The 12,445-nt window shown below is 42.5% G+C and overlaps 1 protein-coding gene across 6 annotated transcripts in view; it reads right to left on the reverse strand.

Annotated features, from left to right (window-relative positions):
• ASB7 (ankyrin repeat and SOCS box containing 7) overlaps positions 1-12,398 on the reverse strand; it is a 43,167-nt gene extending 30,769 nt beyond the window's left edge. Inside the window, exons 1-6 of one of the 6 annotated variants that reach the window (XM_084817364.1) lie at positions 12,169-12,398; positions 10,627-10,767; positions 7,367-7,398; positions 5,717-5,805; positions 1,976-2,062; positions 290-550 (exon numbers count right to left, since the gene is read on the reverse strand). In XM_084817364.1, coding sequence (XP_084673490.1) covers positions 290-500 — 211 coding nt within the window. In that variant the 5' untranslated portion in view covers positions 501-550; positions 1,976-2,062; positions 5,717-5,805; ... (1 more) ...; positions 10,627-10,767; positions 12,169-12,398. Of the gene's footprint in view, positions 1-289; positions 551-1,975; positions 2,063-5,716; positions 5,806-6,461; positions 6,854-7,366; positions 7,399-8,044; positions 10,768-12,168 lie in introns of all 6 variants that reach the window. The other 5 variants (XM_084817365.1, XM_084817363.1, XM_084817361.1 and 2 more) reach the window with 5 other exon arrangements.
• Between the last annotated feature and the right edge of the window lie 47 nt (positions 12,399-12,445).

The following is a 12,445-nucleotide window of genomic DNA, read 5'->3' on the forward strand; positions in this document are numbered from 1 at the left end:
CTAGAACCAGCCATTTAACCTTTTCTTTGTTTGATTTGTATGTTATTCAAACACTTAACCGAAGAATGCCACCCCGTGGTGGATTTTGCAACTGCATAGCTTGTCTGCTCAGGTTATTGATTTTTGTTGCTCCCTGTTAAGATATACCCAGTTCCCCAGATCATTTTGTGGCGCCAAATGCAAAGACAGACATTGCCATAAAAATGACAAAAGAATTCAAAGAGAAAGTCTGAAGGATAAAAGTCTTTAATGCTTGGTCAATCATAAATTCTCTTTTGTGTCCACCAACCTCCATGTTCGAGGAATACACGAACGCATCTTTCTTTTCCTCTTGCTGCTGAGAAGTGGAGCAAGGTCCAGCCATTGGCGTCTCGACCATTTGGAGAATAACCCTGCTCTAGCATCTTGCGCACAGTGTGAACATCCCCAGCAGCCACCGCAGCCTGAATCTGCAACTCTTCCTGTAGCTCAGGGTTCCTCCGGCAGTGGTGATGTAACATCCTCGCAGAATCTGCCTCCTAAAGCAGGGTCATGAGGTCTCACTGGTCACCTTAAAGGCACATACAAAGAGCACATGCAAATCAGAGGGAGGGAGGAGGGAAAGGAACACCATCCCCTGGTCAAGAACTGAAGCGGTGGGACAGGATACCAAAAGCTGCACAAGTGACCAATACATCAGGGTTTTCCATACCCCACTGCACCCCCAAAAAGCCATTTCTCCTCTGGAGCAGCCACAACATAACATGAAAGGCTTCTTGGATCCCAACCATGACTTCTTAAAGTAAAATATACGTCAGCTGAGACACTTACAAAATACAGAATTTAAAGTGGCATCATATTTGCTGTTATCTTCTATTCTGGATAAGGCTCAAGGCAGGCAGATTATGGCACAGTGGGAGCAAGGCCATATCGTACCAACACTAGAACATTTCAAATAGTTGTCTCTAAGTTTTATTCCATTATAAAACTTGAGTTTTGAATCAAACAAAAGAGTGAAACAGAAATATGCCACATTTTAAGAATTCAAAGCTCAAGTCAAATGCCTAGCAGATATGCTTTTTTAAGCAGAAAGTTGTGTAGAGAAAAAAGATGAGGGAAGTGGTCCGTAGTAAAATACCCACACAGACTCAATTATCCTATGCAAAATGGCAGACTGAGTAATCTAACAAAGATCTTTATCTTACTTCCCATGTATAAGTGATCAAAAGTATTTGTAATGTAATGCAACACTATCTACATGCTACTTGCAAACAGTGAGATTAGCCACATCGATTTACAGAAAGAAACTATTCAACCAAATTGTCTCATGGTTCCCATATGATTTGTTATTTGCAATGCATGCGTTTGAATTATATAAATGTAGTACCAGATTTTCTTCTCCTGCCTTGCAAATGTATGTAAAGAGGGAGGAATGTGGAGGCTGGTTCCTTCCATTTCAATCCAACAAGTGGTAGAGAAACTTAAATTCTGCAAAAAGTATCTATGCCACAAAGATTGCAAGCATCATAAGGATTTTAAAAAATTGGAGGTTCCAGAAAGGCCTATATGTACATACACAGAAAACCATAACTGAAATTAAAATGGCTTTGCAAGTTCAAGGCTCTGTTTGAATGTCCATATTTGGAATAGTAATAGCTAGAGTGGGCTGCTAGTAAGATTCAGCATTTAAATATTGAATACTAATATCTAAAACAGTTTTCATTATTTCATTAAAGCTATTTTTGTGGATGGCTAACTAGGACGTGTGTTTTGTCATGTAAATGGAGACAGAAGAAAAGGTGAGCAATGAAAATGCACATTTCTTGTGATTTGCCTCAAACACTGGGACATTTCCTCTGATCAATGTCTCTGGAGGAGCAGTGGAGGGATAGGTCCTCATGTACTGCAGTGCCCTCCACTGTTACAACCCTGATTAAGAGGCAGACATTTTCCATGAATAATACAGGATAAAGCATTTAATTTTTAAAAAAGTTACCTTATAGGTAGAGGTTACTTTTTGTTTCCCATCTTCACTATACATAACTTTGTTTGCAGGTATAACACATCAAGCAAATTGCTTCTCCTTGAAATGAAGAATGCAGTCTTGTTAGATCAAAGCAAACAAAATACAAGAAAAATAGTTCATCCATTCTCAAATGTCACATAGATTGCAAGCATCATAATGCCCAAAATGGATGGAATCATGGAGGCAGTTCTATCAAAGGTATTTATTTTAGTCATTTAAGTTGCTGGAAAAGCAAGCTCAAGGAAGAGTGCTGGGTAGTCAAAGAGAAGAAGAGAAAAGAAACACCGAGAGATTTGCATCTCATCTTTTTTTCTAGTAGGCACCTAGATGTACAAGCACCAAACCCCCAAATATTTCCTTTGTCTGCAAAGGAGAGAGCAGCTGAATAATGGCCCTTGCACTATGGTCTACAGAAACACATACACAACTTATCCCAAAAGTTATATGGGAAAGAAATATTCTCCCTCTTGAAAATCTGTAATATACGTAAAACAAGTAAATAAAAACAATGCAATGGGAACGTCACTGTTGAGTTCTAAATAGAAGGCCTGTACATCCAGATGGCCTTATTTGTGCGCTGGTCACAGGATCAGAGACCCAGTTCCCTCATCGGGATAATAATTGATGAGCTGTGTAGGAAACCTATGTATGTATCTGGCCATTTAACAGAGCTCCCAACAGCACTGCTGTCTTTCTTTGCATTATTTCCTCCTTGAAGGCACACTCCTTCTATGATACTTGTAGGGAATTAGTCAACCAACTGTGGAGATTTTTTATAGCAGTTTAGTGTGGTTGACACTTATTCAGAACAAGAATATTTTACTGTCTCAATATTCTGCATATGAATTACTTTGTTTTACCCACCCCTGCATAGGAGGTATTTGATTAAAACAGGGAATGTCTATTGCTTCTAGACGTCAGTTTTTGCAAATGAAATACAACAATCTTCTACTGTGTTTATAATTTCTGCACACAGAATGCTCCCCTGGTCATCCTTCACCACATCTTTGCTCTCTGCATTTCCTCACAGATCTTTCTGCCAGAACTGTCAGTGTACTGGTGCTGGGCCAGCACTGAAGATAGTTCTAACACACAGGAAACTCCTTTGTACCAAGTCAGACCACTGGTGCATCTAACTCAGTATTGTGTAACTGGCAACAGGTCTCTAGAGTTTCCCAATACTACCTGGAGATACTAAGGATTGTCCCCCAGACTTTCAGCATACAAAGCATATATTTTACTGAGCTACAACCTTCCTGACTGCTCATTGGAAGGACAGATACTGAAGCTCAAATATTTTGGCCACCTAATGCGAAGAGAAAACTCACTGGAAAAGACCCTGATGCTGGGAAAGACTGAAGGCAAAAGAAGAAGGGGACGGCAGAGGATGAGATGGCTAGATAGCATCACCGATGCAATGAATATGAACTTGAGCACGCTCCGGGAGAGAGCGGAGGACAGGAAGGCCTGGCGTGCTATGGTCCATGGGGTCACGAAGAGTCAGACACGACTGAATGACTGAACAACACAACCTTCCTAAAGGTTTTGCTGCCATTTGCACAACTATGCTCCTGTTTCACCTTATTCACATAAGGCACAGAATTAGACTGGCAATTAGGATACAGCCTACCAAGAAACACTGAGATGCTATGTTATGCCGGGGAGGGGGGGGATCAATATTTTTGTGTTCTTTTGTGGGCAAAAACAGGCCTCACAATATGAAGTTACAATGTTAGGAAAAATCAAAACAAACCAAGGCCTATTTCTAGTTATTAAAAGGCCTTAGAGCCTTTACTTATAAATGCAAGATTACTGCATCCTCCATCCTAGACAAAAAGCATTTTTCAGAAACAATCTTCAGATTCCTCCCCTAGCAATTTCAGCTAAAAACAGGATGGGAAGTGAAAAATAGTAAAACACTGAGCTTAGCGTTGCTATGCAATACTGAATGGCAGTTATGCCATTACATTCATGAAGTGGCTGCATTTCAACAATGAACAAAATGTTAGCGAACAGGATTTGACTTGGGTCTGGGAAAAAGGTATTCAATACTGCCTCGCTGACATTTCATTCCTGATGGTCCTGTAGAAGTCACTCTCTTTCAACCTCAATTAGCCAACTGTAAAATGAGGATAAATGCTGCATATCAGTGGAGCATTAAAAGGGTGAATGAGTTAAGGATTTTAAAGTACTATGGATGTTATTGGTATGCATACAAATTAAGATTTCTGTTCTAATTTAGTTTGTTAATCCCAGAGATGTGCAAAAGATCTGGGTGCCCTGTGACCTATTTTCTGCAAGAGAACACTTCTGCCCTGCTTCATAAGCTACTTTGAAATCTGGGGAAATCCTACAGCACGAGTGCCGCCCTTTTAACATTAATAAGCAGGGCCTTTGGAGTGTGGCATAATGTCCCAATTTAACTATCTGAACTTGGTGCTATTTGTATGCAAAGTGTCATCTTTAGTTTTAAAAGCATAACATTTGACAAAAATATTGAAATTTGAACAAGTACAAACATTTATCTAAAAGTCATAAAGATTTCACAGAAGTATTGCAACACAAATAGTGCAGCACTCAATTAAAACATAAATATTGACAGTAAAATTAAAAAGTATCAAGTTTTTAACGCAAGACTAATTTCAACCGAACTAAGAGTAACACTAAAGCCAATATAATCATGTTGTGAATCTTTTGCCAGTGAGATATTTTCAAATTCCTGCAACACCAAAGAGCCCCCTGAAACCATGCTGAGCCTCACTGAACAAAAAAAAATCTGACTCTTTCACTATGACAGCATCAACACAGCCTAATACACATCCAAAACATTTATGATTGCAAACACACATCACAGTGGAAATTACATTTTCAGAGATCCACACACAGTGGCCCAGTTCAAACAGACATATCTCAGCTTAATAAGCAAAAATATGCTGAGCTCTGAGCCTGTCCTCATGCACCCTTTTTTCTCAGTACACTGTGGTTAATCCAGGAAGTCTTCAATAAACTAGTTTCCTGTTGGGTCATATCCTGGAAACTTTGATCACCAGAATAAGAAGCCAGGATCTCAAACCAATGTCAAACCATGGTTTAGGATTCTAGTTTGTTCCAACCCACAGTAACCACAGTTTCCTGGTTCAGACATAATAGGAAATTGGTTAAGTGAAGACCTCCTGGGTTAATTGTGGTGCTCTGAAAAAGTAAATTAAGATATGTACAAGCTTTGTGTCTGCCCCATCCTTGTACTGTCCTTTTCCTCCAAGCCAAGATGTGTACATCCTAACTGAGCTGCTATAAATAGCACACAGAAATTGATGCTCAAAAATTACAGATTTATCTAGAAGTTAATACAATCCTTACCCAGGTCTCAATCCTATGCACACTTACTTGGAGTGAATCTCACTGAATTCAGCAGAGTTTACTTCCAAGTAAACATGTATAAGATTGGGCTGCAAAAACTGCTTCTTGAGCACAGACATATGTAAAATTTATGCTAGCTAATCCAAGAAGGTCATCCAAATTCTCTAGTGCAACCTGCCAATATGAAAAGAGAAAACATCATCCCACTTGCACTCCCAAGGGCTATCATAATGGAAGCTATGCAAGACATCAACCAACAGCTACAGTCCATCATAAGCAAGCCCCAGAATCTGGGTAACAAAGCTCACAAACCAGTGTGACAGCATAAAAAATATGATTGCAGATTTTCACCTGGATGTTGGGTTCTTTCATTACATCTTCGTCTCTTGACTTTTGTTTTGCATTCAAAATTTGCAAATTTCTTCTGCAGAGGCATGAGCCTGGAATGACAAACAGAAGAACGAGGTTTGCAGTTGGTACAAGTTGATTTCTTTACAACTCACTTGATTTATTACATTTTGTCCCACCCTTCCATCGAGGAGCTCAGGGCAGCTTACATGTTTTTTCCCCAGTTTATCCAGACAAGAACCCTGTGAGGAAGGTTAGGCTGAGATGGGGTGGCTGGCCCAAGGTCACCCATAAAATTCCATGAACCCAGTTCTCCTCACATCTAGTCTGGCACCCTTAACAGCGATGTCATCCTGGCCAACTAACAGCACCAAAGCCCACAATAGTGTGTTGCAATTGTGTAGGGGAGAAGTAGGCAACTTGTGGCCCTCCAGATGTTTTGGCCTACAATTCTCATCAGCCCTAGCCAGCATAGCCAATGGTGAAGGCTGACGGGAGCTGTAGGCTAAAACATCTGGAGTACCACAAGTTTCCCACCCCTGGTGTAGAGCATTAATCCTGCATGATTAAAAGGCAGGGAAAGCCATGATTCTCAGCCTTCTGGATTTAAGACTCATGTGTCAAGCTTGCTACTCCATTGGCTTCTATAGTTCTATTATAAGAAAATGTTACACACCCCTTTTCAGACAACTGGGTAATCAGAGGAAGAACAAGAAATGGAAGGTGCAGATCAGGAAATACCTCTTACCTGTGAAATAGCTAGGCAGTAGAAGACTTTCCCAGGATGCAATACTATTTTCACTTACATGGAAGTAAGCTCCATTGAACTCAATGGTACTTACTTCTAAGTAACTATCAATGGATGGTTCTGCAATTTGGGCTTTAGGAGCATGTCAGAAGTGTCAAACGAGACAGCTAAAATATGCGTGTCATGTTTGAGAGATGTTAAACTACAACATGTTGTGCTTGTACTACAGGAGCTTTTGAGCCACTTTTCACATTACAAGGGACCAGAAACAGAGGACAAACAAGTAACTTCATACATCACATAGAAGGGTGAAAAGAGTATGCAAAAGTTACTTACGCATTTACTCACTACCTTCTCATAAACTTTATTTATTATATTTAGATCCCACCTTTCTGTCAAAAAACAGTGCTTAATTAATAAAATACAATTAAAAACAAAATCTTAATTAAAACATAACATAAAAACAAAAAATTAAAAACACAATTAAAAACACACAATAAAACAAACAAACAGCACTCAACCAATTTAAAAACCCTTCAGCAACAAACCAGCTTATATGCCAAAGGCCTGCCTGAATAAAAACATATTTGCCTTGCCATCAGAAGGACCACAGAGAGGGAGCCAACCTAGCCTCACTTGGCAGGGAGTTCCAGAGCCTGGGTGCAGCCACTGAAAGGGCCCACTCTCGCATCCCCACCAAACGTGCCTCTCACGGCAGCACGGTCGAGTGAAGGGCCTCCCCCAAAGATCTTATAATCCTGGCAGGCTTGTACAATATATCCCCAACTCTGAGGTTTTTATGAAATGTAACAAACCTGAATCAGTCTTCACACATAAATTCTATAAATTCTTATATCTGAAATTGGCAAACAAGTCACAAAACAATGAATCTGGACTTCTTTTACCTTCTTTTTCTGTTACATTTCAAACTCAGTATCTGAAACCGGTCAAGCTAGATATTTATTCAAAAATTAAAGCACTCTCTTTGGAATCTAACAGTTCATAGGCCATATAAAAGGACTGGAGGTGGTATGAGATCTGCCAGCTGGCTGTATGCTGTGTTCCACAGACCCGTGAAACTCCTGGCAATGAAAAGGACTGGCTAAGATGGCTTGACACACCAATTTCCAATTCTGATTTTGGGAACTCCCAGTGTCCTAATGGATGCTGTTAAAACCATAAAAAGAGATAGGAAAAGAGGTGATCTACTAGTATACTTAAGTCCAAGTCTCTGGAGACCTAAGTAGAAAACAATTATGCTTAAAATTAAGATGAAGACTGAGTAGACCAAACTCTAGAAGAAAGTCTAGCATCTTAAAGCAGTGTTTCTCAGAGTTTTTGAACTTCAGCTCACATTCTGAATTTACTCTACTATGTGCCCCTCCCACAATAATCTGTTCTATAGGTAAGCGTGCAGAGATTTCTCATGCATATGTCACATCCTTTTGCATGCAAGGATCTGTGGATTGCACTTCTAATCAGACACTGACCTTAACAAGAGAAATAAGAGAGGACACTTCCTCAACACACATATCCCAAGAACTATCTTTACAACAAAACAGCATTGAGTAATTGGTACTCACACATTCAAAAGTTTAAAAATCTCATGTTCTTTTCATTCCATATCTAAGGAAATCTGAAAATGCTGGTAAATTCTTACAAAGAACAAACCAAAATGAAATTCTCACTCATTCACATCAGCCAAACTCAACAGGTTCAGCTATTCCCAGCCTGGAGAGGACCATGTTGTCCCTGCCTGCCATATAGCTGTTAGATAAAGATTTTGAGCCTGTCAGAAAAAGAGGTGGCAACCCCAATTCGGCACCACAAACGTGGCTGAATACACAGGAATTCAAACCCAGAATTTAAAGAACAGTCAAAAGCCCTAGGTCGCGTGTACAAATCTGTCAGTTTTGGTTTCTCCCACATTTCCTTTTTTTTTTTTTTTAAGTCTCAGGTTCTTTCGATCCCATTTATGAAGAAATTTGCAAATTTTGATAAGTTGTTATAAAAAAAATGAAATTCTCACCGATCCCTACTGGGGATAGTAACCTCCCCCCGCCCTACTAAAACCAATGTAAACCAGTGAGGATGCTTTTCCAGGGGGCATTTAACCTGCACAAGTCTTGGTGGGTAGGAGAAAAAAAAATTCTACCTCCTTCAAGGTACTATCACTTCCTGGAGCACCTCTAGACTCCTTCCAGGTATCCTGCACCCCTCCCCCAAAGCAGCCTACCCCCACAACTTCAGAATCACAACTTTAAAGACTAGCTGAGAGTTGTAGGAGTTTTTCCTGTCTAAAACATCCATAGGACTGCACCCTTAGTATGACCTTTCACTCCTTGTGAGATAGGGAATCTTTCACATGGAAGTTCATTGCTGTCATACTGACCTTTTTATACTGAATTATTTTTAAGTAAGTTTCTATGACCTCCTATGTGAGTGGAACATGTTTATTTAAAGGGTCAGGTCCAGAAGATTAGAAGAGTTTACCTCTTCCTCCCTCTGTTGTCCTCCACACATTCAAATTTAGATTATAAGCTCCTTGGAGAATAGACCCATCTTCTCACATCACTCTGTAAACTGCCATGCATTTGGGTGTGGGTATATAAATAACAGACAAAAGTCACAGTGGTTTACTCAACCTCTAAATATATGGGGGCCTTGAAAACTGCCAGAAAAAAATGGGAGGGAGGACCAGAAAAACATTTAAAAAAACATTTTTCCTAGAGATTTTTGGAAAAGTTCAGTTTATATACCACTTACTAGATCTAAAAAACATATCTAAGTGGTTTATAAAATAAAGAATTAAAATACATCAGGCTTGGATAAACAGATGGGTCTTCAACAGGCACACCAATATACCAGGGGGAGGGTATTCTGTAAGGTGGGCTCCGCCACAGAGAAAGCCACCTTCCAGGTGACAATCTGCAGGTTGTGGTACAATCAGCAAGGCCTCCTCCAATGATTTTAGCAATTACACAGGTCTTTGTCAAAGACAAAGGTGACCCGCCAGGTAACCAGGTCCCAAGTTCTTCAGGACTTTATATACCAGGAGCAAGACCTTGAATTTGGTTCAGTTACTAACAGGTAGCTAGTGAAGTTGCTTCAATACCAGTGTAATATGTGCTGCTCAGCCACAGTGCCTCAATCAGCATACATGCCACCACATTCTGCACCAGTTGCAGCTTCCAGACGAAGCACAAGGGTAGCCCAGCATAAGGTGCATGACAGTAATCTAAATGCGAGGTTACCAATATATGGACTACAGCAGCCAGACTATCCCTGTCCATGAAAGGGCGCAGGCAATATACTAACTGAAGCTGGTAATAGGCACTGCTCACCACAGAAGTCAGTTGGGCTTCTAATGACAATGATGAAACTAGGAGCGCTCCCAGGATATTTACCTGTTCTTTCTGAAGGCGTGCAACCCCATCTATTGTATCCAACACTCAAATCTAAGGGATGAAATAAGCAATGTCTGAGGGGAATAGAGCATCTGGGATGATATACACCATCCTTCCCCAGCCTGGTGCCTCCAGATGATTTTGACTTCAACTCCCATCAGCCTCAGCCAGAATAGCCAATACTTGGGTATGCTGGGAGTTGGAGTGTACCAGGTTGGGGAAGGCTGCTAACACAGGGAGCAGCATGATATGGGCAGAAAAGACTGAAATTTGAGAGTTCCACAATGCTCAGATACTAAACTCTCCAGCTGAGACTACAGGTAAAGAGAAGTAATAATCACTTTAGAAGATGCAAGATAAAAATATGATGCACAGAAGAGAAAAATATAATGGTTATCTGGACAGGGGCTTTTGAGGAGGTGGAAAGAACTTAAGAGCAGAGCATACAGTAGAAGGTGGGTATCCTTTCATGCCTACGGTAGAACATAATAGAATGGATCAGGAAAACTCAGTCCCTAGTGGGACAATGGGACAGCGGTACATTTACAGCTACACACATTGTCCCTTTTCAGTTAGACACCCATTGCCATAGTATCTTCGGGTTGTTTTTTGCTGGAACTCTTGAACTTAATAATGAGAACAAACGGGGGCGGGGGCTGCTCAAGTGAGAACTCCCCCTTTGTAACCCTCACAGACTCCCATCTAAGAATGGGTTTCCCTCACTACCCACTCTAGGGACAAGTGCTGTGAAAGGATACACATCCTCTCTAAACGAGGAGAAAGCGGAGGCAGTGAACTTCATCTTCCTGCTTCTCTGTACTGCAGAATCAACCCCACTAGCATTCTTCGGAGTTAATCAGGGAAGGCCTCCCCATTCTAACTCATAGATTTCTCTTCATCTAAAAATAATAAAAAGTGATCCTTACTTTTAACTTCCTTCTTCCCAGGTATAGGGTTGAACAATAAGGCAGTGGGTCATCCTAACCCCCTCCCCTCAAAATTGAGCCTTTGGAGGTGGTTCAATATAATTTCCCTTTCTATCTCCTCATTTTCCTCCTTCTCAAGATGAGTCACCCTCACTTTTTGCTTTCTTCCTCTTCAGGAGAGGGAGATACCTTTCCTTCTCCCTCTTTCCCAAAAGGCTTAACTGTAAGTCTCCCCTCCCTCAGCCCAAGCATTTGGGACACACACACAAAATAAGCTTCCCCATTCCTCACCACATAATCTTTCCCTTCTCCCAGATCAAATCACCCTCACCTTTGCAGGGGGAAGGGAAGTTAACAGTAAGGAAGAGGCTCGCCTTGACTTACCTGCACCTTTTCCCCAGCTTCTTGAGTACTGAAGGGGGGGATGTCTCAATAGCACTCTACTCACACCATTAATCCATCCCATCACCTTCCCAATTCCCCACGGTGCATCACACCCTTCCCCGTCTCTCCATCATTTTCTCCCCTGCCTTTTTAAAAAAGCAAGCCATCTCTGTCTGCCCCCTCCTCAAGCACTACAAATAAGTAGCCGCACTTCATACCTGCCCCTCTCCGCCACCCCCCCCAACCCCATATTAAGGAAAACAAACAAACCTGCCACTGCAGTCCTAACCACACTAACTAGAGAGTAAACTCAACAGAACTTACTTCACACACACACATAAATACTCCGGATGAGGACTAAATTGCTCTTGCTTTGGGGTGAGGTGGAGGGAGGGGAGAAGGGTAAGAAGTGCTTATTGCTTGTATAAGACCTTGGAAGTTAAGTTATTTAGGGCACAATCCTGTGCATGTTTAGACAGAAAAAAAAAGTCCTACAACTCCCAGCGTTCCCCAGCCAGCTTTGCTGGCTGGGGAACGCTGGGAGTTGTAGGACTTTTTCTTTCTTTCTATATAAACATGCACAGGATCGCGCCCTTACGCTAGTAAGAAAACAGGTACTTAGCATAAAGTACCCAGGCAAAAATCAGAGCAGCAAAAGGCTAATGAATTATGGATGTCGATAAATAAGAAGTACCTCCCCCCGCCCCACACACACACACACACATACATTCCGTAAGCACTGGAAAAACTGAGATACCACTGACAAGATAAGGAAACGGGGGGAAGCAGCCCCCCCCCGCCCACAAGCCCTTCCCTTCCCGCGCCCCCCCGCGAGCGTAACGGGGGGCCGGGCGACCCCAGCCGCCTCTGCCCGAGGAGACCCTCCCCGCTGAGGCTCGCCCGGCGGCCGCAGCGTCCTCCCGCCCCGCTTTTCCACACTGCTATTGGGGGAGGGGGCGGCTAAGCCCCTCCCCCCTCGCCGGCCGTTACCTGTCCGTCTTTCCGTCTCTCTCTCTCCCCTCAGGGCCCGGCCCAGGCGCCGCGCCTCATCCGCTTCCCCCGCGGCTGCCGAGGCGAGGTGGAAAGGGCGGGGCCGCGGGGCGGGGGCCGCGGGCACGGCGGGGCGGGCGAGGAGGGGAGGCTGCCGAGGGGGGCGAGTGGACGGGAGACACTTTGCACCGACTGCCTGCCTGCCTGAAGAGGAGCCACCTCCTCTCCTCACTCCGGGGTCACCGGGCAGGGGCTGACCCCGACGCCCAGCCAATCG

The sequence above is a fragment of the Heloderma suspectum genome, chromosome 11 (genome assembly GCF_057233095.1).
Source record: "Heloderma suspectum isolate Gila_16-S chromosome 11, 16-S_ref, whole genome shotgun sequence".
NCBI classification, from domain to species: Eukaryota; Metazoa; Chordata; class Lepidosauria; order Squamata; family Helodermatidae; genus Heloderma; species Heloderma suspectum.